The following is a 27,251-nucleotide window of genomic DNA, read 5'->3' as shown; positions in this document are numbered from 1 at the left end:
CACACAAAATGTATTAGAGGATGTTCATTTGATATTTAATGAAGTAAAGAATTGAAGAATTAAAACATTGAAGAATTGAAGAATTGAAGAATTGAAGAATTGAAGAATTGAAGAATTAAAGAATTGAAGAATTGAAGAATTGAAGAATTGAAACATTGAAGAACTGAACAATTCGAACAATAAAGAACTGAAAAAATTGAAGAATTAATTAGTTGAGGACTTAAAAGATTAGAAACTTGCAAACTTGAAAACTTGAAAAATTGAAAATATAAGAATTTGAAAACTTAAAAATCTGAAAAGCAGAAAACTCGATAATTTGAAAACATAAAAATCTAAAAAGCTGAAAACTCGATAATTTGAAAACTTGACAAATTAAGAATTTGAAAACTTGAAAAGTTATAAAATTGAATTCTCCATGAATCTCTATTACCTCGCCACTCAGCACACCTTCACGCACAGCTTCATCTCAACTTAATCCTCCCATTACACAGAACTTGAAGATCAGTAGCAATTACAGAAACTTCAAATGACTGCTTCCACGCAAAATAAAATTGAATTCAAGCGTCGATCAAACGGGACTCTCATAAACGACACCGATACGTGTACCTTCCCCATCTCATTTACTCGGCGAAACAGCAATAAAATGGAGTTAGACCATTTATCTAGTAATTAGTTCAGCACTGATTTGCATACAGCAATGCAGTTGGCACTCAGCTCAGTAGATACGTACCTACGTATGGCATAATCTTTCCGTAGCTTATTATTTACGACAGTTCGATAGAGAAATTACCGCTTTTTCCTGAACCAAGGAGACGCCCTTGATCATTTCTTCCTACATCTGACCGGAATATATTACCCACGGCTAACCCGTGATAAAGACGAACTGATTTATCGTTTAACCGACGCACACCGCTTCGAGGTTCGTTTCTTTAAAGTCTTGCTTATGCTTGACCGACATGCATCGTTGATAGGCAGGTTTGTTCGGTGTTTTATCTCCTACCAGAGATCTTGGACGGGTTGCCTTTATTCTTAACCGGCTTCGAGACGCTTCGAAATTGACGCGTTCATTTTCATCTTCTTGGGAAATTTTCAACACGGTACACGGAAAGTGAGATATCCTATCGATTTATAAGGATAAACGGACGGCTGGATAACTAATGAGAGTGTTAAACGCCTCATCTGTAGGGGATGTTCATTATCGTGCTTGCCACGACTATTGAGATGTGCTTCCTGTGACTTATTATTGATGATATGGTATCAGTTTTCGAGCTCGATGCAAATTACCAGCGAGGGAAGAAACTGTTTCCTCCGGATTTTAATTACAACTTAGAAATTATAGAATCTACCTTGATACATTGAAAACTTACGAATTTAATGATTTGAAAGAACACGAAAATGTCAGTATTATTTTTACATTTAACAAACATTTGAGTTTGTAAAGAGATTGAAAATTGAGATATTTTACAATGTTCATAGAAAAATCTATTCAGAAAACCAATACCACGCTCAGGTTCGAATCCCTTTCAAAGAAACTCTATAAGGATGTATCTTTGCGTGCCCTTCGACACACTTGCGCCGGCGCCCATAAATTAACGCTACAAAAACGCGAGTGTCGCGTGATAAATTGTGCATTTCTTTTTCAAGTGCTACCGACACGTATCGTAGTGCACGCTTAATTTACACGTAAATGAACGGCGAACGTTAGTCGGCGATCGTTCGAGCTCGTAAAATTATTTATGCCTATCCGTGTAATTTACAAACGGTCTGTCTATGTTCTTGCCACTTTCATTATCGCGGTGTAAATATTGCTGTATTCGTACTTTTGTTTCATTTCTGCGTGCGTTTAATTCGCTCGCATACGCTTGTATTCGTTCCTGTAACTTCCTTTTTTTGGAAGTTAATGAGCTACCAGACGGACTCCAGGAATTTCCTGTACGTGTTATGTTTCTTTGAATATCGTTAACGTTGGAATTAACTTTGATTACTGTTAATAATTTCCATTTCTCAGAATGTTCCGCAATCCAGATGTATCTTCACGATACGTTATTTATTAGTATATGTATATTTATGCTCGCGCGAAATTGATCATAGCTTTAATTGCTTTTATACTCGCTGCCAATAATAGAATCTATTCCGATGAACTCGTTGCAAAATGAATTTCATTGAAATTTCGATATTTGAAGCACGGTTCCACGATATCTCGAAAAACAGGTTTCCAGGTATTGACCTCGTTAACCGGACACAGTATCATTTTAATAAGCAATTATCAGCGTGACCCGTTGACCCGAAACAGAATCATGAGTTCCGAGAACAACTCGTGCCGATCCCTTCGGGGATCTTCAGACAATATCTCGCGAGTCACGACTTGGTACACTTCACCGCAACATCTCTCTGAGGAGATATTCCGGACGAATTGCTTCTTCTTCGACTGCTCGAAGAGGGATTACCAACATTCAGATGGTTGTAGTAATTTGAACGTAACTTCGGACAACGTCCTAAATGGTTATTCAAAGATATACCTCTTTTCGGAGAAGTCGAAAAAAAAATACAATGTAAAGTCAACGTTGAAGTTTTTGGAAGGTTATGTGTATTGATGATTACCGTACAGAGTATATTTTCACTGTTTAGTACGATTTTTGAGGTGGTGAATAATTTTGGTGATATAATAGGTAGTTTTGGAATTTGCAGTAACTTCATGCATTGATAGTTCAATGAAAGATAACAATTGTATTGATGATATAAGGCATCGATAGTACAACAATAATGTAATAAGTAATAATAAGTAGTAATAATGTTAATAATAATACAATTACATTATAATATGATATGTTAATAACGTGATGTACCAAAACTAAACATCAGTAACAGCTCGTCAATAATACAACACATTATAATACATTGATAGAACAACACATTGATAATACAATAAGATGATAGTACAACGCATCGATAATGCAAAGCATCGATAATGCAACGCGCTAATATAACACATTGCAGCTATATGCGTCGACATTACTGCACGTTGATAGTACAACGCTTCTATAATTCGACGCATTGATACTACAACGCGTCAACAGTACAACGCATCGATACTATAACGCGTCAAGAGTACAATAAGACGGAAGTACAACGCGTCGACAGTACAACGCATCGATACTATAACGTGTCAAGAGGACAACGCGCTGACAGTACAACGCATCAATATTACAGCGTGTAGGCAGTACAACGCATCGATACTATAACGCGTCAAGAGTATAACGCGCCAACAGTACAATGCGCCACAGTAGAACGCATCGATACTACAACGCGCCGTTAGTACAACGCGCCGGTAATATAACGCGTCGACAGTACAACGCATCGATACTACAACGCGCCACAGTAGAACGCATCAATCCTACAACGCGCCGTTAGTACAACGCGCCGGTAATACAACGCGTCGACAGTACAACGCGCCGGTAGTACAACGCGTCGACAGTACAACGCATCGATACTACAACGCGCCAACAGTACAATGCGCCACAGTAGAACGCATCAATACTACAACGCGCCGTTAGCACAACGCGCCACAGTACAACGCGCCACAGTACAACGCGCCGGTAGTACAATGCATCGATACTATAGCGCGTCGACAGTCCAACGCGTCAACAGTACAACACGTCGACAGTACAACGCATCGATACTATAACGCACCAACAGTACAACGCGCCGACAGTACAACGCGTCGACAGTACAACGCATCGACACTATAACGTGTCAACAGTACAACACATCAACTGTACAACGTGTCGACAGTACACCGCGCCACAGTACAACGCATCAATCGTCCAACGCGTCGATAACAAAACTCACCCCTATACCCAAACAACAATTTCCCCAAAAGACTTTCAGTTAACACAGTATCAAATACAATCCATTAACAAAGCTACAAATTAATAGTAATTACAAAAATGATAAAATAACCACGATTGCAAAAGCAATAAATCAAACCGCTAATTACTACAGTGTACATGAAAAAGGGATTGCAGGATATTTTAGGTAGTCTTTTATCGTGCGTCGGATGCAACACGAAAAAACAACATTCCCGAAAGGTTTCGATGTTGCTGTTCCTTCCTTTCCGTAAATTCTTCGCGATTATTTGTACGTGCAAGGTACACACTTGTTTCACAGTCGAAGTATTAATCGTTTCAGAGACAGTGATATATGTTGGCTGCATCAGGAACTCATTAGACCGAGCGGTGTACACGCAGAGCACGAAATTTAATTTCTTGTTTTCCGAGCTACCACCTTTTTTCCTTTCTTTTCCCTCGTTTCGTTTTTGTTCGCGACGAGAAATTAATGAACGAAGCTTTGAAACTTATACTTTGGTGGTGTTGCGACGATTAACTACGATACGTTGATTCTCTCGTTCTTCGTAAGTAATCGTGAGTCAACTCAAATGGGACAGTTGATGTGGTAAATAAAATTTGGTGAGCTTGTAACAAAATTACTGTAATGACACAATTATATCTTGTATATTATTACACATTTCAGTATGCTATTACATTATTTTTCTTCACTGAAAAATTTATGAAATCAAAATTTGAAATCTTTCTTCTGAACCTTGAATTTTATATTCAGATACAATGTGGAAAGTTAAGCTAACATATTTCAAATTTTTGCACGAAATAAATATTATATTCCTCGATTAAAAGTGCCTACACATTTTATGCTTTAATAGTTTTCTAAGTTAGAAAATGGTATAAAAAAGCTAACAGCCTATTTCAAAAAAGAAGATGCTAAATAATCGTGTAAGCTGCTGACGAAGATTGATGTAAATTAGAGCGTAGCATGTTGTAGCCACGTTTCTTAATTTATAGTATGTTCTCCTAATGTAACGTTAATTGACTAAAGGTCAGAGTAAATTACCACAATACCAACGTAGATTGTCGAGTGATCGGTACCAAGGAAAATTACAGCTCCTCGATTCCGAACAGAAAATTCCTTTTCCAGCCACCTTACGAAGGAAGTTATGCAGTCGATGCACATGTTTTATTAGCAGCTATTAATCTTTAGCCAACGGCGCGACTATAGTTGATATTTAACGCCGCAGGGTACGAAAATCCTTTATTTTCCGAATGGTGGACTATCTTCTAGTTACTCTTGATATCGGTAGAAACTCTTCTCGTTTCATGCGCGTTTTGTACCTACCGGATATGCAAGTACATCTTGTTTTATTTATATCTTGTTCGATTGTATCGGTACTTGAACGAATATTACGCCCATTTGTAATAAGGTAATTTACGATTATGATTTAATGAAAAGAGAACTTTAATGTAATACCAGGAGTTGCAGTTTTCAATTCTGAGATTTGAAAAGGATACGTTTTTAAACTTAGAAATTTTTTGGTTTGGGACTTTTGTAGATAGGTATTTTGAGATTTAGAAATCTTACACGTTGAATTAAGTATGTGACGAATATTGGCATGAAATGTATTGTCACGAGTTGCATAGCGTTATCTATTAGGTACATATACCATAACATGTTGCATAGCGTTATGTGTTACATATGTATATCCTAACACGTTGCATATCCTAATGCATTGCATATTACAAAACACTGCATCTCACCATGCGTTGCATATCACTACGTTTTGTATATCACTAGACATTGTATCGCCACACGTTACATATCACAACATGTCGCATATCACCGCTTGCTGCATATCACCGTGCGTTGCATATCACTATGCATTGCATATCACGGTGTGCTGCATATCACCATGCGCTATACGTTATTTCACCTTGCATATCACCACGCATTGCATCTCACCACGCGTTGCATATCACTACGTTTTATATATCACTAGACATTGTATCGCCACACGTTACATATCACAACATGTCGCATATCACCGTGTGTTGCATATCACTATGCATTGCATATTACAGTGCGCTGCATATCACCATGCGCTGTACGTTATTTCACCTTGCATATCACCACGCATCGCATATAACCGCGAATTGCATGTCACCGACCATCTCATGTCATTTCACCTTGCATATTACTGCGCGTTGCATGTCATTTCACCTTGCATATCACCACGCGTCGCATATCACTACATGCTGTATCACCATATGTTACATATCACCACACATTGTATATCACCCCACATTACACACTTCCAACCATTGCATGTCATCACACACTGTGTACCCACTTGTTGCATATCACCATATCTAGCACAACCATTCACCGTTTCGCCCCCAACCAAACTTCAATTTAATCGACACTGCACATTAGAAATTCCATTTACATAACCAATTTATTTCCACTTATTTGTCCCCATTTTAACCATACAACGAAATTCCACTTTACATAACTGTCGCGGAAAACTGCAATGAAATCTCAAAGAATTTGCCAATTTTCAAATTGCCTCATTTTTATCGTCCCTAAAAAGCAATTTATTAATCCACGTACAGAGCAGAGCAATCACAGCAGCAAACGTCTCACTCACAATCAGAAGTTAATCGATATTCGTGTAGTTACTCCGTCGGTGTGCACGGACAGGAGAGTGGCGATGATAGTACAGCTGTAATCTGTTGAGATGATTGTAATTTGTAGCAAGGCGAGCGTCAGGTTGGATAGGTGCTCGACTAAATGTTCCTCATCCGGATAATGAGAGGATTCACTCGTCCAGCCTGTATTAGAGAGCAAATGATCCGGTAGGAACGAACTCGTTGCGTCGAGACGCGTCCTTGCTGGCTATATCCTCGCCAACCGGGTACAGTTATTCAGATGGGAAACTCGGACAATGACTCCGTGGAACGATCTGAATAGCCTGGAGTTCGTTTCTGCTGTCGAACGAGGTCGTTTCTGCCTAATGGATAGATAGTCAGGCGAAGATAACCGGAACGGGATGTTCGTTTGAATAACTTGAGAGTGGGAGGACTTTTTATGGGGAGGCATTGTTACTGCTTGTTGCTCTGATTTCAGTTTTATCCGAGCATGGTATTAGTTGCAAGAGAATAAAGGAAAAAATTGAGTTTAGGTTATATTGAAAGTATTTTTAGGTTCTTTGGAGATTTATAACAAAATTATTTGCTGTTATTTATAATATTACTTATGATTGAAAGTTCTTTAGTTTCATAAATCTTCTAATTCTCAAGCTCTTAATATTTCAAATTCCTAAACGCTCCAAATTTCTAAATATCAAAATTCTAAACTCTCTAAATTTCCTCCTCAACCAAATCTTTGATTCTCTCCAGTGTACCAAAGCAAATATTTAAAACTAGCCGACGTAGCTTGAAAATTTATCGAACAAGAATTCTGTCTCTCAAATACCATGTTAATGTTAAACATTCCTAGGCAAATCATGTTGCGAGAAAGTGAAAAAATTCGTTAATTACAGAAAATTCCATATAATTTACTCGCGAATATCTGATTTTTTCAACGTCCTCGGTACAGCTGTCACGGAATAAAATATGAAAAAAGCATGGCTATTTTTTTCGACCACGTGTTCCATCTTCCGAAGATGAATGTGCATAACTTTGCGGGCAGTAATGGTGGCTATAATGCACTCAGAAACGTGGAGGAGCGTGTTCGTTAACGGGTTCGCAGGTATCGGGGTTATCAAAACAGGTTTACTGTCGAGGTGTAAGATTTAATGAATGGATCGACTCTTTTTTCCGCGTGATTCAGTATGTATGTATATAATAAGCGAAAGTTGGATCCAAAGGAACTACTACTGGTTTGGAAGTACATATTCATCAGGATGAACCGAGATTTGTTCGGTAGATAGACCACAAATCCGAATTATGTACATTAAACTCTCATTACATAGCCACGGAATCGGAGCAAAATGGAACCAGGACTATAAAATAAGTTTTCAAGCCCATGGTCAAGGAGCTAGTTTCGCAATTTAAAATCGATTCCATTTTTCAACGGAATACGTTTATTTCTGTGCTTCTGGAATGCTGTGGTCTTCATGGTGGTTTTGTCGACGGTTTGTGAAATTTTCATCCACTTCATATTTCTTTATTTCTGAATTTATAAATTTATTAGCAGATCTGTTGTATGGAACGAAAAATTTTACTGTTATATATTATATTATAGAATTGAGGACGTGTGGTGCACTCAGAGACAAATCATCAAATAAATTTTTAATGTAGTACCATCTATTGTCTTGAAAAATTTTGTAGATATATTATAGTGCTATTGAACTGCGTGTACAAAGAATGCATTCTCCAGTTTCTCTCAAGAATACAAAATCAATTATAAATTAACTATAAGTTACAAACGGTGGAACGAATTCAATTGAAACTTTCTGCAATGTTTCACAAAGTCACGAAGAAGTTTCCAAATATCCACAAGCTTAGGTCCAATACCGCACCTCGATCAGTCCATAAACGATGAGAACCAGTAGATAGAGCTTCCAAGATTTTTCTAGTTCCCTGTCACTTCTTACCGTTGCTGATGAAACGTATTTATTAAGAGCAACGCGTTCGCGTACTTTTCTTCAGCCGTGGTACGGTACGCGTTACAGTTATCACGAGAGCAAAAACCGCTAAGGAGGAAGTGCCATCGACTTTCGAGATAAAATCGCAATGGCGACGACGGATGGTCTCGAAACACCAAATTACCACTCGTCTCATATTAATTGTTCATACGGATGGACACAGGTTGATGATGCACTCGAGACGCGTTGTCAACGACGATCTAGCTGGATGAAACGAAACGAGTCTCGCAAGTTTTTTTTTCGTATGAAGCTTGTCTGGATCACTTTGGTTCACTCCCACAGGGAACGTTTTCCTTTCAGCTCACGTTCGCGCTTCTTCTATCGTGAATACGGACTTCCTCGTTCGTACGATCCTCTTTCTCGGTCGATTTCAATTTTGTGGAAATCGCGATGCTTCTGTACGGGAATCAAGCTGTTGCACTTCTTCTGACGATGCGTTGCAATATTCAGAAACGTGCTGGTTTTGTTGGGGAGAAATCGTTGCGATGAACTGTTAGGAATGTAATTCTCGCTCATCGTGAAAGGATGATTGCTCTATTTAGGGTAATTCCGGGGAAATAACTTGTATAGTACATATACATATTACTTGTATGTATATTACTTGTATAGGTATGTCTGGAATGTTCGTCGTAACATTTTGAAAAATATGGAGAAGTTACTGATGTCAATCCACAGTTGCGTGAGGAGGTTGATCCAAGTGTTTGGAAGAGCTACTCCAATTGGTCAAAACGTATGCCAGTTAGGTCAAAAATAATGACAGTTGACAAACGTCGCAAGAGTGCTCTTAGAAAGGGTAACTATGTAAAGTACTCTGTACATTTTAATTTAGTCCAGAAATTTTCCGAAATTAATAAAAAGTACAGGAGCACTTAATAATGCTGTTAACTCTGAAGTTATTAATCATTTAGTCACGGTAATATATCAACTGTCGGCAGCGACAACAGTTCATTCTGATCTACGACAGGAAAGTCAGCACAGTAACGGAAAGGAAAAGCCTTTTACATAGTAAATCAATATGTAATCGTGGCTTCCAGCACGATCTACACAGACACGAGTCAGATGAAGCGATCTCCACTCCGTGGCCAAGTTATTCTTCGACGCTGAATGATTTAGTGCTAACAGATCGAACGATTAAGCCTTAAATACTGTAAAATAAAAGGAAAATATAAATCAATGTGCCACGAATCTACGCGCTGCAGCGTGCTTAAGTGATCCTTGAATCCTGATGAATCTCTGATAATAGGCTGCGAGTAAAATACGAGTCGATGAGCAAATTCGATTGACTTGCCATCGATAGATAGGCTCTCCTATTATGTGTTATCCCTTTACACCCTGCATACGTTATCCAGTTACACTCAACACGATGTAATCTGATTCAAATACGTTTTATGGACACTTATTACTTCTAACCACTAGGTTAGAAGTTAAATACAAATTTAATGGGCAATTTCTTGTGTTACGATATTAGCTCGTAAAGGATACTGTGCTATTTAGTTGTACAAGTAATTTTATTTGATTTTGATGGTTGGTTTTAATGGAAAATTAAAGTGAAATTATTGTTAGATGTGAGGTTGGTTTAAAGTGTTTCTAGGTGTGCTGAAATCCTTTTCCACATCCTAAGTTATCCAATTTCACAATTTCCAAATTCCCCACTTTGTACATTCCCATTTCCTAAATTCCCCAATTACTAAATTTCCACTTCCTAAATTCCCAACTTCTAAATCCCCTAATTCCTAAATTTCCCAAATTCTAATTTTCCGCTTCCTGAATTCTCAACTCTTAAATCCCCCAATTCCTAAATTTCCCAATTTCCAAATTCCCCAATTCCTAAATCCCTCGATACCTAAATTTTCACTTCTTAAATTCCCCACTCCCTAAATTCCCAGCTCTTAAATCCCCCAATTCCTAAATTCCCAAATTCCTAAATTTCCCAATTTCCAAATTCCCCAATTCCTAAATCCCTCGATACCTAAATTTCCACTTCTTAAATTCCGCACTCCCTAAATTCCCAACTCCTAAATCCCCCATTCCCCAAATTCCAAAATACCCAAATTTCCCAATTTCCAAATTCCCCAATTCCTAAATCCCTCGATACCTAAATTTCCACTTCTTAAATTCCCCACTCCCTAAATTCCCAACTCCTAAATCCCCCAATTCCTAAATTTCCAAATTCCTAAATTTCCCAATTTCCAAATTCCCCAATTCCTAAATCCCTCGATACCTAAATTTCCACTTCTTAAATTCCCCACTCCCTAAATTCCTAACTCCTAAATCCCCCATTCCCCAAATTCCAAAATACCCAAATTTCCCAATTTCCAAATTCTCCAATTCCTAAATCCCTCAATACCTAAATTCCCACTTCTTAAATTCCCTAATTCCTAAATTTTCCACTTCCTGAATTCCCAATTCCGAAATCCCCCACCTCCTAAATTCCCCACTCCCTAAATTCCCAACTCCTAAATTCCCAATTCCTAAATTCCCAACTCCTAAATTCCCCATTTTCCAAATTCCTAAATTTCCAAATTCCCCAATACCTAAAACCCTCAAACTCTAAATTCCCACTTCTTAAATTCCCACCAGCCAAATTTCCACTTCCTAAATTCCCAATACCTAAATTCCCACTTCCTAAATTTCCACATCAATAATCCAAAATCCTTCAATTCTCCACATTTCAAACCACCTAACTTATGCAGGTGCGAAATTGCAAATAAGATTTCTTGTACGTGACTGCAATCGTGGTTGGTATAAATAATTCAACGCCTGCTGGTAAAATCAATTATTTGATGGCATATATGTAAATAATCAGAGGGAAAAGCTCGTTGCAACGCCTACGCATTGATTTATAGTAGGTAACCCTCCTTCCACTTCCTCTGTTCCTTCGTAAACGGATATGCGCCCTTCTCCCAACTCTTCCAAGCCTGCACGTACGATTTCCGGTCATAGGTTAACTAGAGTCTCACATTTTATTTCTGCTTTATTCGACCCCTCCTTCATACCCTATCCTTCTATGTACTTTTTCCTTTCTCTTCCTGCAGTTATTATTTGCCTTGTTTTTACCCCTTCGTTGATTTAACGCCATTCTTGATTCAGTTTCTTTCTTTCAGAGTTTTTTTATAATACATTGTTAAGGTGGTGTTGGAACGGGATTTTATAAAGCAATTGTCGCTGTTTTGTTGATTTCAGATGTGAAATAAATTTGTGTTGAATTGTAGAAGGGAGTTTTGGAAATTTTTACATTTTGAAAATTTGGGAGATTGAAAGTTTAAGAATTTGAACATTTGGAAATTTGGGAATTTGGGAGTTTGAGGGTTTGGAAATTTGAGGATTTAAAAATATAGAAATTTGGAAATTTGAGAGTTTGAAATTTAGCAAGTTTGAAAATTTGAGAGTTTTAAGGTTTTCAAATTTGGAAATTTGAGAGTTTGAAATTTTACAAAATTGGAAATTGGAGAATTTAGAATTTTGCAAACTTGGAACTTTGAGAGTTTGAAATTTTGCAAATTTGGAACTTTGAGAGTTTTAAGGTTTTCAAATTTGGAAATTTGAGAGTTTGAAATTTTACAAAATTGGAAATTGGAGAATTTAAAATTTTGCGAACTTGGAACTTTGAGAGTTTGAAGTTTTGCAACTTTGGAACTTTGAGAGTTTGAAATTTTGCAAATTTGGAAATTTGAGAGTTTGAAATTTAGCAAGTTTGAAAATTTGAGAGTTTGAAAATTTGTAAATTTAGAAATTTGAGGGTTCGAAGGTTTCTAAATCTAGAAATTTGAAAATTTGAATATCCAAAAATTTGGGAATATTAAAATCTTCAAAACCTCAAATTTCGCAAACCTAAAAATTTTATATTTCCGCACTCCTACTCCAAATTTTCAAATCCCCAACTTACCAAGTTTCAAAATGTCACTTATTATATCCAAACCGCTACTTACCCGTTTTTACCGTTCGTTACAGTTTGCACTTCCTGTTTAGCGATATCAATCAGCGAATTAAACGTAACAACCTATTAAAAACGTGACAAAAATCATATATTGTGAAAAAGTGGCAAAAGTTTGTTAAACCGTAATGAGGGGGAAGCATTAAATGGCTCGATAATAATAGTGTTAAGTAATTAATGTAATTACACATTTTAATTAGTACGAACATTATAGAGTACAGAAAGATAGTAATTATCAAGTTCCGTGAAACCTGCGAGAAGATTCTTCTTTTATCGAACATCTTCCTTCACACTTTCTCTTTTACCCTTTTCACACCGAGCTTGTATCATTTATAATATTTGAAACTGTAATTTAGCACAAGTGCTGGTAAATGATGTGCCACGTTAATTCACCGGATATAAAATAGAGATGATTGCGATATAATGATGATTCTCAAACACCTCTTTACGCTCTTCCTTATCAACTTCATCATTCTTCGCCATTTCACTTTTTCCTCCTCTTCCGTTCTTTTTCCGCCGTTGTTTTCTTCGTTTTGTTATCTTACGTACAGTGAATTATGCTGTTTCATTCGTTTTCTTAAATTAGTTTGTAATTATATAATCAAATTTTACAAACAATAAATAATAGATCTGACGTTTTATGTTGCAATGTTTAGAAGTTTATATATCTTTCAATATTTAGGTTCTTAAAATATTAAATTTGTAAAGTTCTATGTCGTTAAGTACCTGGGTCATAATATCATATACATCATGTATACATCGTTCATCTTCAAATCTGTAGAATTTGAAGATCCCAATATTGGTATATTCAACAACTTTTACACTGTTAAGAATTTTAGATACTTACACTATTCGATCACAAGATCTCTTGATATTACAATTATAAGATCCAACAATTTTTAGATCACACTAGATCGACTAGATCCCACAGATACCATATCCCAAAATCTCTATGTTCCCAGATCTTTATGTTCTAGGATCGCTATGTCCCCAAATCGCTACTTGCCCAAATTCCTACGCCCCCAAATTCTTATATATACAAATCGCCACTTGCCCAAATCTCTACGCCTCCAATTCGCTACTTCTCTAAATCCCTACGTCCCCAAATCCTTGCATCCCCAAATCCATACGTCCCCAAATCGCCAGTTGCCCAAATCTCTACGCCTTCAATTCGCTACTTCCCCAAATCCCTACGTCCCCAAATCCCTACGTCCCCAAATCCCTACGTCCCCGAATCCCTACGTCCCCAAATCCTTGCATCCCCAAATCCTTGTATCCCCAAATCCATACGTCCCCAAATCGCCACTTGCCCAAATCTCTACGCCCCCAAATCCTTACATCTCCAAATCGCCACTTGCCCAAATCTCTACGCCTCCAATTCGCTACTTCCCTAAATCCCTACTTCCCCGAATCTCTACGTCCCCGAATCCCTACGTCCCCAAATCCTTGCATCCCCAAATCCTTGTATCCCCAAATCCATACGTCCCCAAATCGCCACTTGCCCAAATCTCTACACCTCCAATTCGCTACTTCCCCAAATCCCTACGTCCCCACATCCTTGCATCCCCAAACTGCTACTTCCCTAAATCTCTATGTCCCCGAATCGCCACTTACTTAAATCGCTATATCCCCAAATCCCTACGTCCCCAAATCCTTGTATCCCCAAATTGCTACTTCCCCAAATCGCCACTTACTCAAATTGCTACATCCCCAAATTCCTCCATCTCCAAATCCCAATATTCCCAAAATTCCCACGTCCCCAAATCCTCGCATCTCACAATCGTCACCTCCAAAAATCCTTACAGACTCATCCTCAAAATCCTACTTCTCATACCATCTCCTCATACACATAATGACTCCGAAGTTCATAGTTAAACAAGTAATCGTTCGACGAGAACGGGTTTCCACAAGTCTTATCTTGATCGAAATTTAGTAAGAACGGTATCGAGATATCGCGGTAAAGGTGAACAGTGATGCAACCGTAATTACCGTAGTGTAATTACGTTTGTTACACGCGAGAAAACGGGACGCGTTCAGGTAGCGTTGTAGCAACTCGCTTAAAACGGATACACCGGCGTAGAAGGTTGCGCGAAACACACTCTATAATTCATGGCGCATACTCGCTATCGACCCACGATAGTGTCGTCGGTTAATTTGTTGCTTTCACGACCGGCCAGGCTCGCTAGGTGCCGATCCTCGTGAAAATAAAATTATCCACGTTAAGTAGGCGGTCCGATGTATGCTCACGATGGTGCCGGACCGGTGGATAGACAAAGAGTACGTTGGAGAACGGATCGGATCGTTTTCTGCACGGTTTAATCCTTTAGCTTCGAGCAAATCATGCAGTTTATGTGTGTACGGACGTATGAATACGAAGGTATAGCGGTTCGGGGTCTGTGGATATGGGGATATGGAAATTTCGGGGATGTGGGGATATGGGAATGTAGAGATGTGAGGTATAAGGGTTTTGAGGTATGGAGATTTGGGGTTGTACAAATTTGGTCATATGGAGATTTAAGGATGTGGAGATTTGGGGTTATGCAGGTTTGGCGACGTGGAGATTTGGGAATTTAGGGATTTGGACATATAAGAATTTGAGGATTTAGGGATTTGGGTGATGAAGAGATTTGGGGTTATAGCGATTTGGAAAAATAGAGATTTAAGATTTTATGGATTTGGACATATAAGAATTTGGGGATCTAGAGATTTGGGTAATACGAAGATTTGGGGTTATGCAGATTTGGCGACGTGGAGATTTGGGGATTTAGGGATTTGGACATATAAGAATTTGAGGATTTAGGGATTTGGGTGATGAAGAGATTTGGGGTTATAGCGATTTGGAAAAATAGAGATTTAAGATTTTATGGATTTGGACATATAAGAATTTGGGGGTCTAGAAATTTGGGTAATGAGAAGATTTGAGGTTATAGCGATTTGGAAATATAAGGATTCGGGGATTTAGGTATTTGAACATATAAGAATTTAGGGATTTAGGGGTTTGGGTAATGAGATTCGGTGATATAGCGATTTGAGAATTCCTGGAAGGATCAAGGAATTGAGGAATCCAGGGAGTTGGGTTCCACAGATGTAAATATGTAAGGATTCGAGAATCTGGGGTTTAGAAAGCTACAGATTTAATGATATGTAGAGATGTAGGGTTATAGGAACACGAAGATCTAAAACTTCATGAATCTGAAGACTAGTTCTGGAGAATCAGTAATTTGGAGATTTGGCATTCTAAAGATCTGGCAGTCAAATATCAGAATCTAGGAATTTGAGAATATACAAATTTCAATATATGATAATTGAATTGTACATATATACAAATTAAAAAATGCAGGAATTTTTAAATGTAGAAAAATATTAATTCCGGAATATGAGAAAGTAAAATATTTCAATATCTTGAATCAACACATGAACTTCTATAATTATAAAAATGTGCATTATAGAAAATAATTCACTTTTGCAATACATATTCCACAAAATTTCACATTTTTTTATTCCTACAATATTCCACAGAATTTCACGATTTCCTCGTGTGCATATATTTTCGTATTTAGCTTTTCCATACAGAAGAATTATCATCGAACGACAGACGTCTTATCTCTGTAACCTTGCCCATAAAAAAGCGTCTAATCGACTTAAATAGTATGTGCTCTATTAGATAACAGCGTCATATTTCACTATTCGTAGCGAAACAAGTTAGTTGAAAATTTTAACGCAAAGTATACAAATTATTGTGTACGATATACAAAAGTGGCGATTTAAATTGTTCAAGGTAAATCTTAATAAACAAACGATATTGTGAATACAATTTGTACATTTTTAAGTTTTATCGCGTTGTTAAAAATAGTTGTATATCGCTTCGGGGATGAAATATATGGTGGTCAAAAAGTTGTGCGGAATTTCCTTTTATTTTGTGTATCCTCCGATATTGCGAACGTACATTTCAACATAAAAAAAATAAAAAATAATTTCGACCGTGACAGGATTCGAACCTGCAATCTTCGGATCCGAAGTCCGACGCCTTATCCGTTAGGCCACACGGTCTATTAGGGGTAGTCACCCCAAACATTGAAGACCCTGCTAACATTCCATTTTGAATTCTTTATAAACTTTATTTCTTTTCTTTAATTCAATTTATTTAATGTTTCACGTTCGTCAAATAAAATTACAGCTGCTCTGGAATCAATAAAATATTAAAATTATAAAATATATAATACCTCTAATGTACGTCACAAGTTGCATATTTTTTATCGTTTCACAAAAATTAACATAGTACATTAAATTACGTGTGTAAAGTTTAAGAAATGTCTTTCTTCCGTTTTTATATATTTTGTACAGATTTTATGGTACAAATTAAGCTTTTAAAGTTTAATCGATATTTAGGTTTATGTATGGGTCAGTAAGTTTCAACACTATTTAAAAAAGAAATATTATACAATCTGTTTCTATAACAAGAATATAACTGACAGTAAGGAAATATGTAAAAAAAGTTGAGGTAAATATGTACAATATACAAAGATGATGTTTTCAAAATTTCACCCTCTTTCAATCTCATTAATTCCCTCCTGTAACAAAATAATGAAATAATTACTATTTTGCGTAACATAACAGTGTTAGAGTATGAACATAAGTGAATGATTAGACCAATGTAGTTAAATATGAATTCATGAATCCATTGTATGAAATTATGATGTTATCGACCAGTTACAGATAAGGGTTGCAAAGTAACGAAGACCCAACTGAAATAAAGTAACGAAAAATCAAATATGATCGCACTTAATAAAAATAATAAAGAACAAACATACTTATACAGAATACAATTTTTTTGAAAGTCGTAAAGATTTTAAAAAATTTCATAGTGCAACTTTCGTATAATACGAGACATCAAAGAAACGATGATGCGTTTGATTGCAGTCGATAAGAAAGTCTACCGATCAGAAATTAAAGACAGAATTTTAAGTGTATCTATGAAATAAATATGTTTGGCGGTGCACGAACGACGTTCACAGAAATACGTTCTCCCACGCACGATCGACGAGTATCCGGAGGAGTGTTTAATGTATTCACCCCTCTTTTCTTGAAGAGTCAGCCGAGGCATGCTAATTGCCTTTTGGACAATAGTGGGATACCGCGTTGGCATGCGATCCTCTAGGCACGTTCTACCTTACATCGGGAATATTTTCGTTTGCTTTCAACTGCCACTTCTCGCGATTTCAGCCATTCGGTCGCCATTGTATATTCGAGAAAACGTCTTTCGCTCGAAGCCGAAACGCGTTACTCAGTATTTTCGACGTTTTAACGCTTTCGTAGTGAAAAATTGTCAGATACTGCGTTACAGAGGTGTATGCTTCGTTCGAACTCCGAAGACTATTCAGGATACATATAATTAACTTTTCATTTTGTTAGATATTTTTGTTTGGATTTAGGGATTTTCTGATTGAAGAGTTTAGTCAATTCTCTAAGTGACAAATTGTTCAGACTGATTATCAAAATTCTAAATAACAATATTTAACCTCAAATGCATAAATCACTAAATCCCAAATTTCCTAATTTCATAAATCATCAAATCCCTAGATCCCTAAATCCCAAAATTCCTGAATCCTCAAATCCGTAGATTCCTAAATCCTCAAATCCTTAGGTCTCTAAATCTCAAAATTGCTGAATCCCCAAATTCCTAAATACCTAAATTCCAAAATTCCTGAATCCCCAAAACCCTAGATCCCTAAATCCCCAAATTCCTAGATCCCTAAATCCCCAATACTCCAAAACCCCAAATCCCTAAATATCAAAATTCCTGAATCCTCAAATCCATGGATTCCTAAATCCCCAAATCCTTAGGTCTCTAAATCTCAAAATTACTGAATCCCCAAATTCCTAAATACCTAAATTCCAAAATTCTTGAATCCCTAAAACCCTAGATCCCTAAATCCCCAAATCCCTAAATCCCTAAATCCCTAAATCCCTAAATCCCTAAATCCCCAAAACTCCAAAATTCCAAAACTCCAAAACTCCAAAATCCCAAATCCCAAATCCCAAATCCCAAATCCCAAATCCCAAATCCATAAATCCCCAAATCCCTAGATCCCTAAATCCCTAAATCCCCAAAACTCCAAAATTCCAAAACTCCAAAACTCCAAAATCCCAAATCCCAAATCCCAAATCCCAAATCCATAAATCCCCAAATCCCTAATCTTTCTACCCCCACGTTCCAAGTCATCAAATCCCTAAATTCTTAAATTGCCAAATCCCCAAATCCCCAAATCTCGAAATTCTGAATCGATAGCGTTCTACTATACAGAGAACCATCGCAGCTCGCAAAGCGTAACCTTGAATCGTTAAAAAAGTGGAACAGTCATCGGTTAAAGTCACGCAACGTCCCCGATGAAAGAGCATCAAAGCGTAACGCACGATGATCGTTGAAATAAAGTATATTAAGCGTTCGTGGAGCTCGAACAAAGCGGTCTGAATGGCCGGGCTCATTTAGATTCCTCGGTGCACCTCGTCCAGTGTAAAGGACGTCGAAACTGTCCCGTGCGCGCACGCCTTTCAACGTTACGTGATGGAAGCTCGTGGACGCGGACTAAACCGCGTAATTGACGTAACAACGTGCATCATGAACTTTAGCCGCGGACCCTGGCCATTTATGGCGTTAACTAACGACCGCCGGCCATAACGCGGATACCCTAACACTGACATACCCATGGAACGCGATATTACCGGCCGATTGTCTAAGTGAAAGCGGACCATTGTCTTTGCTCGCGGTTCTTGCGAGCCGACAAGTGTTTCCGCGCTGCGTGCCACGCATCCGCTTCTCATTTTGATTTATTCGATCATTCCGAGATCGATAGATCTATCACGAGCTGCTACATCTATTGTGGAACTTTCGTTTATCATTGGGTGTCTACGGTGTATTGTTTAGGAACGATCTGGTACTTAGTTACTTAGATCTATGTAATCGCTGAATTCTGATGATGGTAGCTGCAGTCGATCTTGCAGTATAGTAGACTTCTCTAATTCTATATTAAATTCTAGGATAAGCGAGTCTTTATGTATGCAAAACCTATGTATGTATATTAAAATCGTGGTAGAGTAGTAGAGTCACTCTATTTGGACATTCCTGTGCTACCAGATCTACACATCCGAAGGTTTTTATATTTTGATATCCTCAGATCCATTAATTCTTACGTCTACAAATCACTATGTCCAAAAATACCTACGTCTTCAAATGCTTACAACCTCAAGTTGCTACTTCCCCTTTCTATACAACCAAATCCCTACGTCCTTAAATACTTATGTCCCCAAATCCCTGCGTCCCCAAATACCTACGTTCCCTAATCCTTACATCCCCAAATCTCTACGTCTCCAAATCTTCACATACCCAATTCCCTACGGTTCCAAATTCCTACGCCTCCAAATCACTACGTTCCCAAATCCCTACGTCCCCAAATCCCTACGTCCCCAAATTCCTACGTCCCCAAATCCCTACGTCCCCAAATCCCTACGTCCCCAAATCCCTACGTCCCCAAATCCCTACGTCCCAAAATCCCTACGTCCCCAAATTCTCACGTCCCCAAATCCCTACGTCCCCAAATCCCTATGTCCCCAAATTACTATATCTCCAAATCTCTACGTTCCCAAATCCCTACGACCCCAAATCCCTACGTCCCCAAATTACTATATCTCCAAATCCCTACGTCCCCAAATCCCTACGTCCCCAAATCCCTACGTCCCCAAATCCCTACGTCCCAAAATCCCTACGTCCCCAAATCCCTACGTCCTCAAATCCCTACGTCCCCAAATCCCTACGTCCCCAAATCCCTACGTCCCCAAATCCCTACGTCCCCAAATCTCTACGTCCCCAAATCCCTACGTCCCCAAATCCCTACGTCCCCAAATCCCTACGTCCCCAAATCCCTACGTCCCCAAATCCCTACGTCCCCAAATCCCTACGTCTCCAAATCCCTACGTCCCCAAATCCCTACGTTCCCAAATCTCTGCGACCCCAAATCTCCACGACCTCAAATCCCAAGCTCTCCAAATATCCCTACCTCTCCATATCCCATGCTCTAACCATTCCTAAACCCAAATCCCCATATCTCTAAACACCCACAAACCGAAATCGCTGTGTCTCCCTACCCATATCTCCCCAAACTCCCTCACACAGTTAAAAACTCTTGTTGATGCCATAAATCGAACATGATCGAAAGAGTTCACAAAAGTTAGCCGTGAGTTTCAATATTACAGTTGTTCTCGAAATAGGAATAAACGAAACGTAAATTGCGGATAGTTTCTCGGACATAAACTCCTCGAGGAGATTACTCGTTTCATGTCTTTCATCTGTTACGCGTAAATCTTGCAAGTAGTTGTTAGCCGATTGACAGTAGCCCACAATGCCGTTCGAAGCTTTCTCGTATTTCCTGCGGGATGTTAGCCAGTTTTTTTCGCGAATTGAAAATGTCTTCCTGGTGGTCTTGGTCACAGAACATTGCATCGTGCCGAGAGTTTCTCTAGCTTGCAAGTAATCCTCGTTGGTAATGATCGGTACCGCAATGTCAAAATGCATTTACCGAACAGTCGTGAAATTGCATTTTGCTTTATGAGCTGCTTGATCATTATCGTGATTGTTAAACTTCCAGCTGCTTCGTGAAGGTAGTCTTAAAAAGCGTGGTCAACGTGACATACTGAGTTTGGGAAAAAATTGTTAGCGTGGGTTGAATTGTCAACGTATTTTCAGTTCTGGGAACTTTGAGGTTCTTGACTTTTGTAATTAACAATTCGGGAACGGGGAAATTTTGGAGTTCGGATTTAGGAGTTTCGTGTTTGCAATTTTGGAAGCTTTAATATTTGGAACTTTACGAATTTGGACACTTGAAACTTTTGGAAAAATTTAGGGAAATTTAGGGATTAAAAATTTCAGATTTTCAAATTTAGAAATTTACAAACTTGGAAATTTACGAATTTAAATATTTCAAATTTTCAAATTTTTAGATTAGTAAATTTAAATATAAAAGAGAATGTCGTAAGTTTAATTGCCATCATTAAATTCAATGAAAAATTATTTATAGGGAGATTTCTCATAATCTTCGACTGACTTTTTAATGAGCTATTAAAAAATTTACGAGTGATGTAAATTTAGAAGAATGAAGATATTAAAGTAGAGATTCCGTACAAATGTCCTTGTTCACGTTAACAAAAAGTACTTATTAATTTGTCAGTTTCCCTAGCAATTTGTTAATTTACAAAGTTGAGTCACGTAACAGCTACCAAAACAAAGGGAAACGGTAAAGTTAATGGAGAGATCACGCGAGCACCAGAGATAATGCCTGTTACGTGTCCAATTAAACCTATGAACAGTTTATCCGCGTTAAATCATTGTAATTACAACATTCTTGCTTCCTATTAACACTAAATCTCAACTACGTCTACAATGAATAATTGTCCTCGTTTTGCTTCTATTTGATTGTAAGAAGAAAGGCGAAGTAAATTTATTCAACGTTCAATGCAAATTTAATCTCGTGTGCTTGCTGGAATAATGATGAAGGATTTTCTTCAAAATGCAGCTAATTCGTATAATTCTTACAAAATGAAATATCACTGCAAAATTAACACTGCAAAAATTGAATAACCTAAAAAAATATACAAAAATGTAATAAATTAATGAATACTGCAAAAGTTTAATAAACTAATAAATACTGTAAAAGAATTAATGAATTAATGCAATATTAATTGAAAATTTATGAATTTCGAGATGGTGAAATTTAAAAATATATCAAGTGCATCAGATGTGAAAATTTAATAAATTAAGAAGTACTTCAAAAATTTAGTAAATTAATAAATACTGTAAAAAATTAATAAATCAACAAATACTGTAAAAAGAATTAATAAATTAATCCAATATTAATAGGAAATATATAAACCTCAAGATGGTGAAATTTAAAAATGTATTAACTGAAAAATTTTGAAATGCAACTATTAAGAAATTACAAAATTTCCAAATCAATTAAAAAACTGTTAAATTGCAATGTTTCTAAATGTATCAAAATTAGAAAATTTTCAAACTAAAAATGTTTGAAAAAATGATAAAAAAATAAGTTTAGAAAATAAATATCTAACGTGACTTTCTGAACTTCTCAGTTTGACGATGAATCTTGTAAAAGAACGTCAAGATACAACTCGTTAGAATAATTATTGCATGCAACAATTTGTCGAGCGAGGGAATTCATTTGCACGGTGTTGTTCATCAGCATTTACGACATGGCTGTTCGTCGTTCGAAAAGCTGAGTGCTCGGCAATCTGTAGGTCCCGGCGCTAATAAAACATCTTTTGTTCCTCCGCTGTCATTATGGAAATAAATGCCTTAAAGTCGAATGGGTATTAATTAAGCGGTGGTTAGCTTGCGGTCTCTGCCTCGGTTAACAGTACATTCCTCAGAGGCCTCCTTCTAATTTCAGAATCGGGACTTAAAAGTATGCTTCGCGTCGTTTTATTTATTTGTAAATTATATGTCAGATTTGTAAATTACCAAATTTTCAAGTTTTTGTGTTTCTAAATTTTCTAAGTTTTATATTTGAAGATTTGAGATTTGGTCATTTCTGAATTTTAGAATTTATGAGTTATAAACTTGGAAGTTGGGAAGTTTGGAGGAATTTAGGAATTTAGGGAATTTAGGCGTTGGGAATTTAGGAAGTGGGAATTTAGGAATTGGAAATTTAGGAATTGGGAATTTAGGAATTAGGAATTAGGAATTTAGGAATTAGAGAATTTAGGAGGAGGGAATTTAGCAGTTGGTAATTTAAAATTTGGGAATTTAAGAAGTGGGAATTGAGAAAGTGGGAATTTAGGAATTGGGGAATTTAAGAATTGGGAAATTTGGAATTTAGGAAATTTAAGTATTGGGGAATTTAGAAAGTGGGGAATTTAGGAATTGGGTATTTAGGAAGTGGGGAATTTAGGAATTGGGTATTTAGGAATTAGGGAATTTAGGAGGTGGGAATTTAGCAGTTGGTAATTTAGAATTTGGGTATTTAAGAAGTGGGAATTTAGGAATTGGGGAATTTAAGAATTGGGAAATTTGGAATTTAGGAAATTTAAGTATTGGGGAATTTAGAAAGTGAGTATTTAGGAAGTGGGAACTTAGGAAGTGGGAATTTAGATATTGGGAGTTTCGTAAGTGTGAAATTAGAAATTTGAAAATCTTTTACTCCAAAAGTTTAGTAATTTGGAAATCTAGAAATTTCATTTTTCATCTAACAATTCAAACCCCAAAAAATTCAATCACCCACTAATCTAAAAATAACAAAATAGCAAAATATAAAAATTTTCCAATTTGCAACTAAAAAGACCCAAAATCCCGTCCCTCGAAAATTTACAATTTAAGACTAACGAACAATCGCAAAATTTCTTCAAAATTGGAACAAATGGCGTATCATTTACAAGCGTAGAAATAGTAAACGAAAGTGAAAGCAGGTTGATTGATCAGAAAAGGAAGAAGCACAAGTTTCCTGGGCGTTAAAGGAAGAGAAATCGAGAGTTCCATTACTCACGGGCAATTTGAATGATTCATGAGTGCGCGCGTCATATATGAACAAAAAGAAAAAATAAGTTTACAAACACGTGATTTTCATATGGAACTTGTACGATGATTTTTCGCTTCTCGTCGAAAATCCACACGGTAAAAGGGATGAAGTTTCGCTCGGAGGGATAGCTTCATGATTTATGGAAGATGCGTTCAGGTACCTACCACGTTGGAATTATTGGCAAGATCCTGATATGTCTTCGTCGTAGTTGTCGTCCGTTGATTGTAAGACGGTAGTATCTTTACACGTTGGGTAGTTCACGTTCGTCATTTGTCTGCTTCTGATCGTAGTGATAGGTTAACCTAGGGGTCTAGAAAAATTAAATATCATTGCAAATCTTTGACACGTGTATCTGTAAATAGAAATTGAGGTTTAGTAGTTTATTTACTGTGTCATTTCCTAAATTCACAATATCTACATTCCCACTTCCTAAATTTCAACTACTATACTCCTCAATTTTAAATTTCCCAATTCCATAATTTCCTAATTCCATAATTTCCCAATTCCATAATTTCCCAATTCCATAATTCCCCAATTCCATAATTTCCTAATTCCATAATTCCCCAATTCCATAATTCCCCAGTTTCATAACACCCCAATTCCATAACTCCCCAATTCCATAATTCCCCAATTTCATAACTCCCCAATTCCATAACTCCCCAATTCCATAACTCCCCAATTCCATATTCCCCAATTCCATAACTCCCCAATTCCATAACTCCCCAATTCCATAATTCCCCAATTCCATAACTCCCCAATTCCATAATTCCCCAATTCTCAAATTCCCCAAATTCCCCAAATCCCAATTTCCCCAATTCCCCAATTCCCAAATCCCCCAATTCCCAAATCCCCCAATTCCCAAATCCCCTAATTCCCAAATCCCCCAATTTCCAAATTTTCCAATTCCATAATTCCCCATTTCCCAAATTCCCAAATTCCCAAATTCCTAAATTCCCAATTTCTCCAATTCCCCAATTTCCTACTTCCCAAACTCACCAAAGTTCCCCAACCCCAAATGCACAAATTTTTCGACCATCGCACCATTGCGTTTATACCCATCACTGCCTACCATGAATCACGTACTCCGTGACTTTAAACCTAAATCCGCATTTAGCTGGTGAATATATCCAACCAGTTGAAAATAGTTAAGAACGCCCACGTCGTGACGGTGATTGAAAAGCATTGAAACATCTTTTTCTTCGATTTCCTACTTAACGGTACCAATTCTGGTGAAACTCCCAGACGGGAATTTATGCGTGACAGTTTCTCACAAGTCAGTCACCGATCTGTGTGTGGACTACTTAAAAGATTTCTGTGCCATCGACGAAGCACATTTCCCGTCTAGGATCATTCAGGACCTCTCTTTTTCGTGTTACGACCGAGATAACACGATCCTCTCGTCATGAAATTGCTTAATTTCCAATCGTACCGGAGATCTCCGAAGATTAGGTTTCTGTCTTTCGTACTTTTTAACGAGTTTCGAATGCCCGTGTCGGGGATTTTACTGCGTTTTTATGTCTCTCTTTCGATAGGCCAAGTTTACCCGTGTGCATTAATCGCGATTGAACAAAACTAGTTTCTCGAAGTTACTTCTTTTTACGATTTCCCGTCGGACCGCTTAGAATTTATAAATCGACGTTTTACACTTATAGAAATGTTAATTCACTTTCTAACCGTCCTGACAGGCCACAGTATGCCATCTATCATAAATATCCCTGGGAAATGTTGATCGCGAAGTCAACGGTCAGACGTAATTACGATGGGTCCCGAGTTCAGTCACGTTTCAAATGTTGAAATAATACGGTAATATTCGCGATATTTACAAGTGGAAGAAAGTACTTGATTAATGTCTCGTGTCTTAGAGTATCGTCGGATTCCATGTAAAACCCGTGAGAGAGAGAGTCGTTAACGCGCCGTAAATCTTAATCAACCAGAAACATTTATAAAGATGTCTTCATCGGGCGTTAATGATTTTTATTCATAATCTTGTTCCAGACTGGTGTCACAGCTTTGCAGAAGGCAGCCTCGGAGGGACATTTGGAGATCGTTGAGTTGCTCTTGAAACACGGAGCCGATGTCGCTCGTCAGGATAGTGTGGTAAGTTTTAATAAATATACATAGAATAAAGTCGCGTCAACTGATCGCTGTTCCGCTCTGGTCGCGATCAGTTACCGTGAAACCTTACTTTCGAAGATCGAACCGTTGATCGAAACAAAAAACCGATTGTGATGGAACCGCAGATCTTCGTGTCTATATGCTGTGTTCTGTTATTCTGTAAATGTGTCTGTGTATACGATTCTGCAGATTAATTGAATCGATTGAAAATTGAAATTCATTAATTAAAAGCAATGTTTCTTTGTTATCGTTCAGTTGCTAATCCAAGTCAATCTCATGGTTGCGCCAGCATGCGATCATTTACTGAGGGATACGATCAGTTAACGCGACCTCACTGTAAAGCAGTTGATACTGGAGCAATTGACCAGAATTGGGGAAAGGTCTAACATAAAAATTAATGTCTAAAATTTAATATTACCTAAAGTCTAATACAATAAATAATATCAAAAGCTTCATGCAACAATTGATACCAAAAATCTGACATAAAAATTGTCAGAATCTAAATTGTCAAAACCTAATATATCTAAAATTGTATAATAATATCAAAAGTTTGTCCGAAAAATTAATATCTAAAATTTAATATAATTGGCACTTAAAGTCTAATGTGATAGTAAATCGCGTAAAATCAATAATTGACTAAAGGTAAATGTAATAATGAAGGCCCAGAAGGTATATATTAATTAATACTTAAAAGGTAATACAACAAATTATCGAGCTAATATTATGAAGAGACTGCTTCAGAACAAGCTACGTTCATTAGCGAATTGATATACAAAGTAATGAAACGGAAATAGCCATACGATACAAAATGGATGCGTAGCATCGGGGAAACACGATGCGCACGTCCGATGCGCATAAACGCATTTTTCATCTACTCTTTACGAGTCTCTTTACCGAACAGACACCGGAATGTTACTTACATTGATATGCGTATCTTCGTAATAAGAGCCCCTGGCGCTCAGCACGCGGTCCTGTAGAAAAAATGAAAAAAAGCAAGAGAGACTGGAGAAATCGCTACCAGGAAGAAGACCAACAGGATGATCATAATTTTGCGTTCTTTTTAGAAGAAACAATTTAACGGATTTTTACGCGGCTGCATTGACAGCGGTATTTTATCACTTTCTCA

The 27,251-nt window shown here is 37.3% G+C and overlaps 1 protein-coding gene and 1 non-coding gene across 10 annotated transcripts in view; one reads left to right on the top strand and one right to left on the bottom strand.

The window, feature by feature from the left end:
- dgo (ankyrin repeat domain containing protein 6 diego) overlaps positions 1 to 27,251 on the top strand; it is a 145,470-nt gene that overhangs the window by 59,582 nt on the left and 58,637 nt on the right. For all 9 annotated transcript variants that reach the window (XM_076538349.1, XM_076538345.1, XM_076538338.1 and 6 more), the window contains one exon: positions 26,006 to 26,107. In XM_076538349.1, the coding sequence (XP_076394464.1) occupies positions 26,006 to 26,107 (102 nt within the window). The remainder of the gene's footprint in view (positions 1 to 26,005; positions 26,108 to 27,251) is intronic.
- Positions 16,406 to 16,478, bottom strand: TRNAR-UCG (transfer RNA arginine (anticodon UCG)). Its single transcript has one exon. It is a non-coding gene; the product is annotated as a tRNA-Arg (tRNA).

This window comes from Megachile rotundata, chromosome 1, assembly GCF_050947335.1.
Source record: "Megachile rotundata isolate GNS110a chromosome 1, iyMegRotu1, whole genome shotgun sequence".
Lineage (NCBI taxonomy): Eukaryota > Metazoa > Arthropoda > Insecta > Hymenoptera > Megachilidae > Megachile > Megachile rotundata.
Note: the sequence above shows the minus strand (reverse complement) of the source record. Positions and strands in the feature narration are given on the sequence as shown.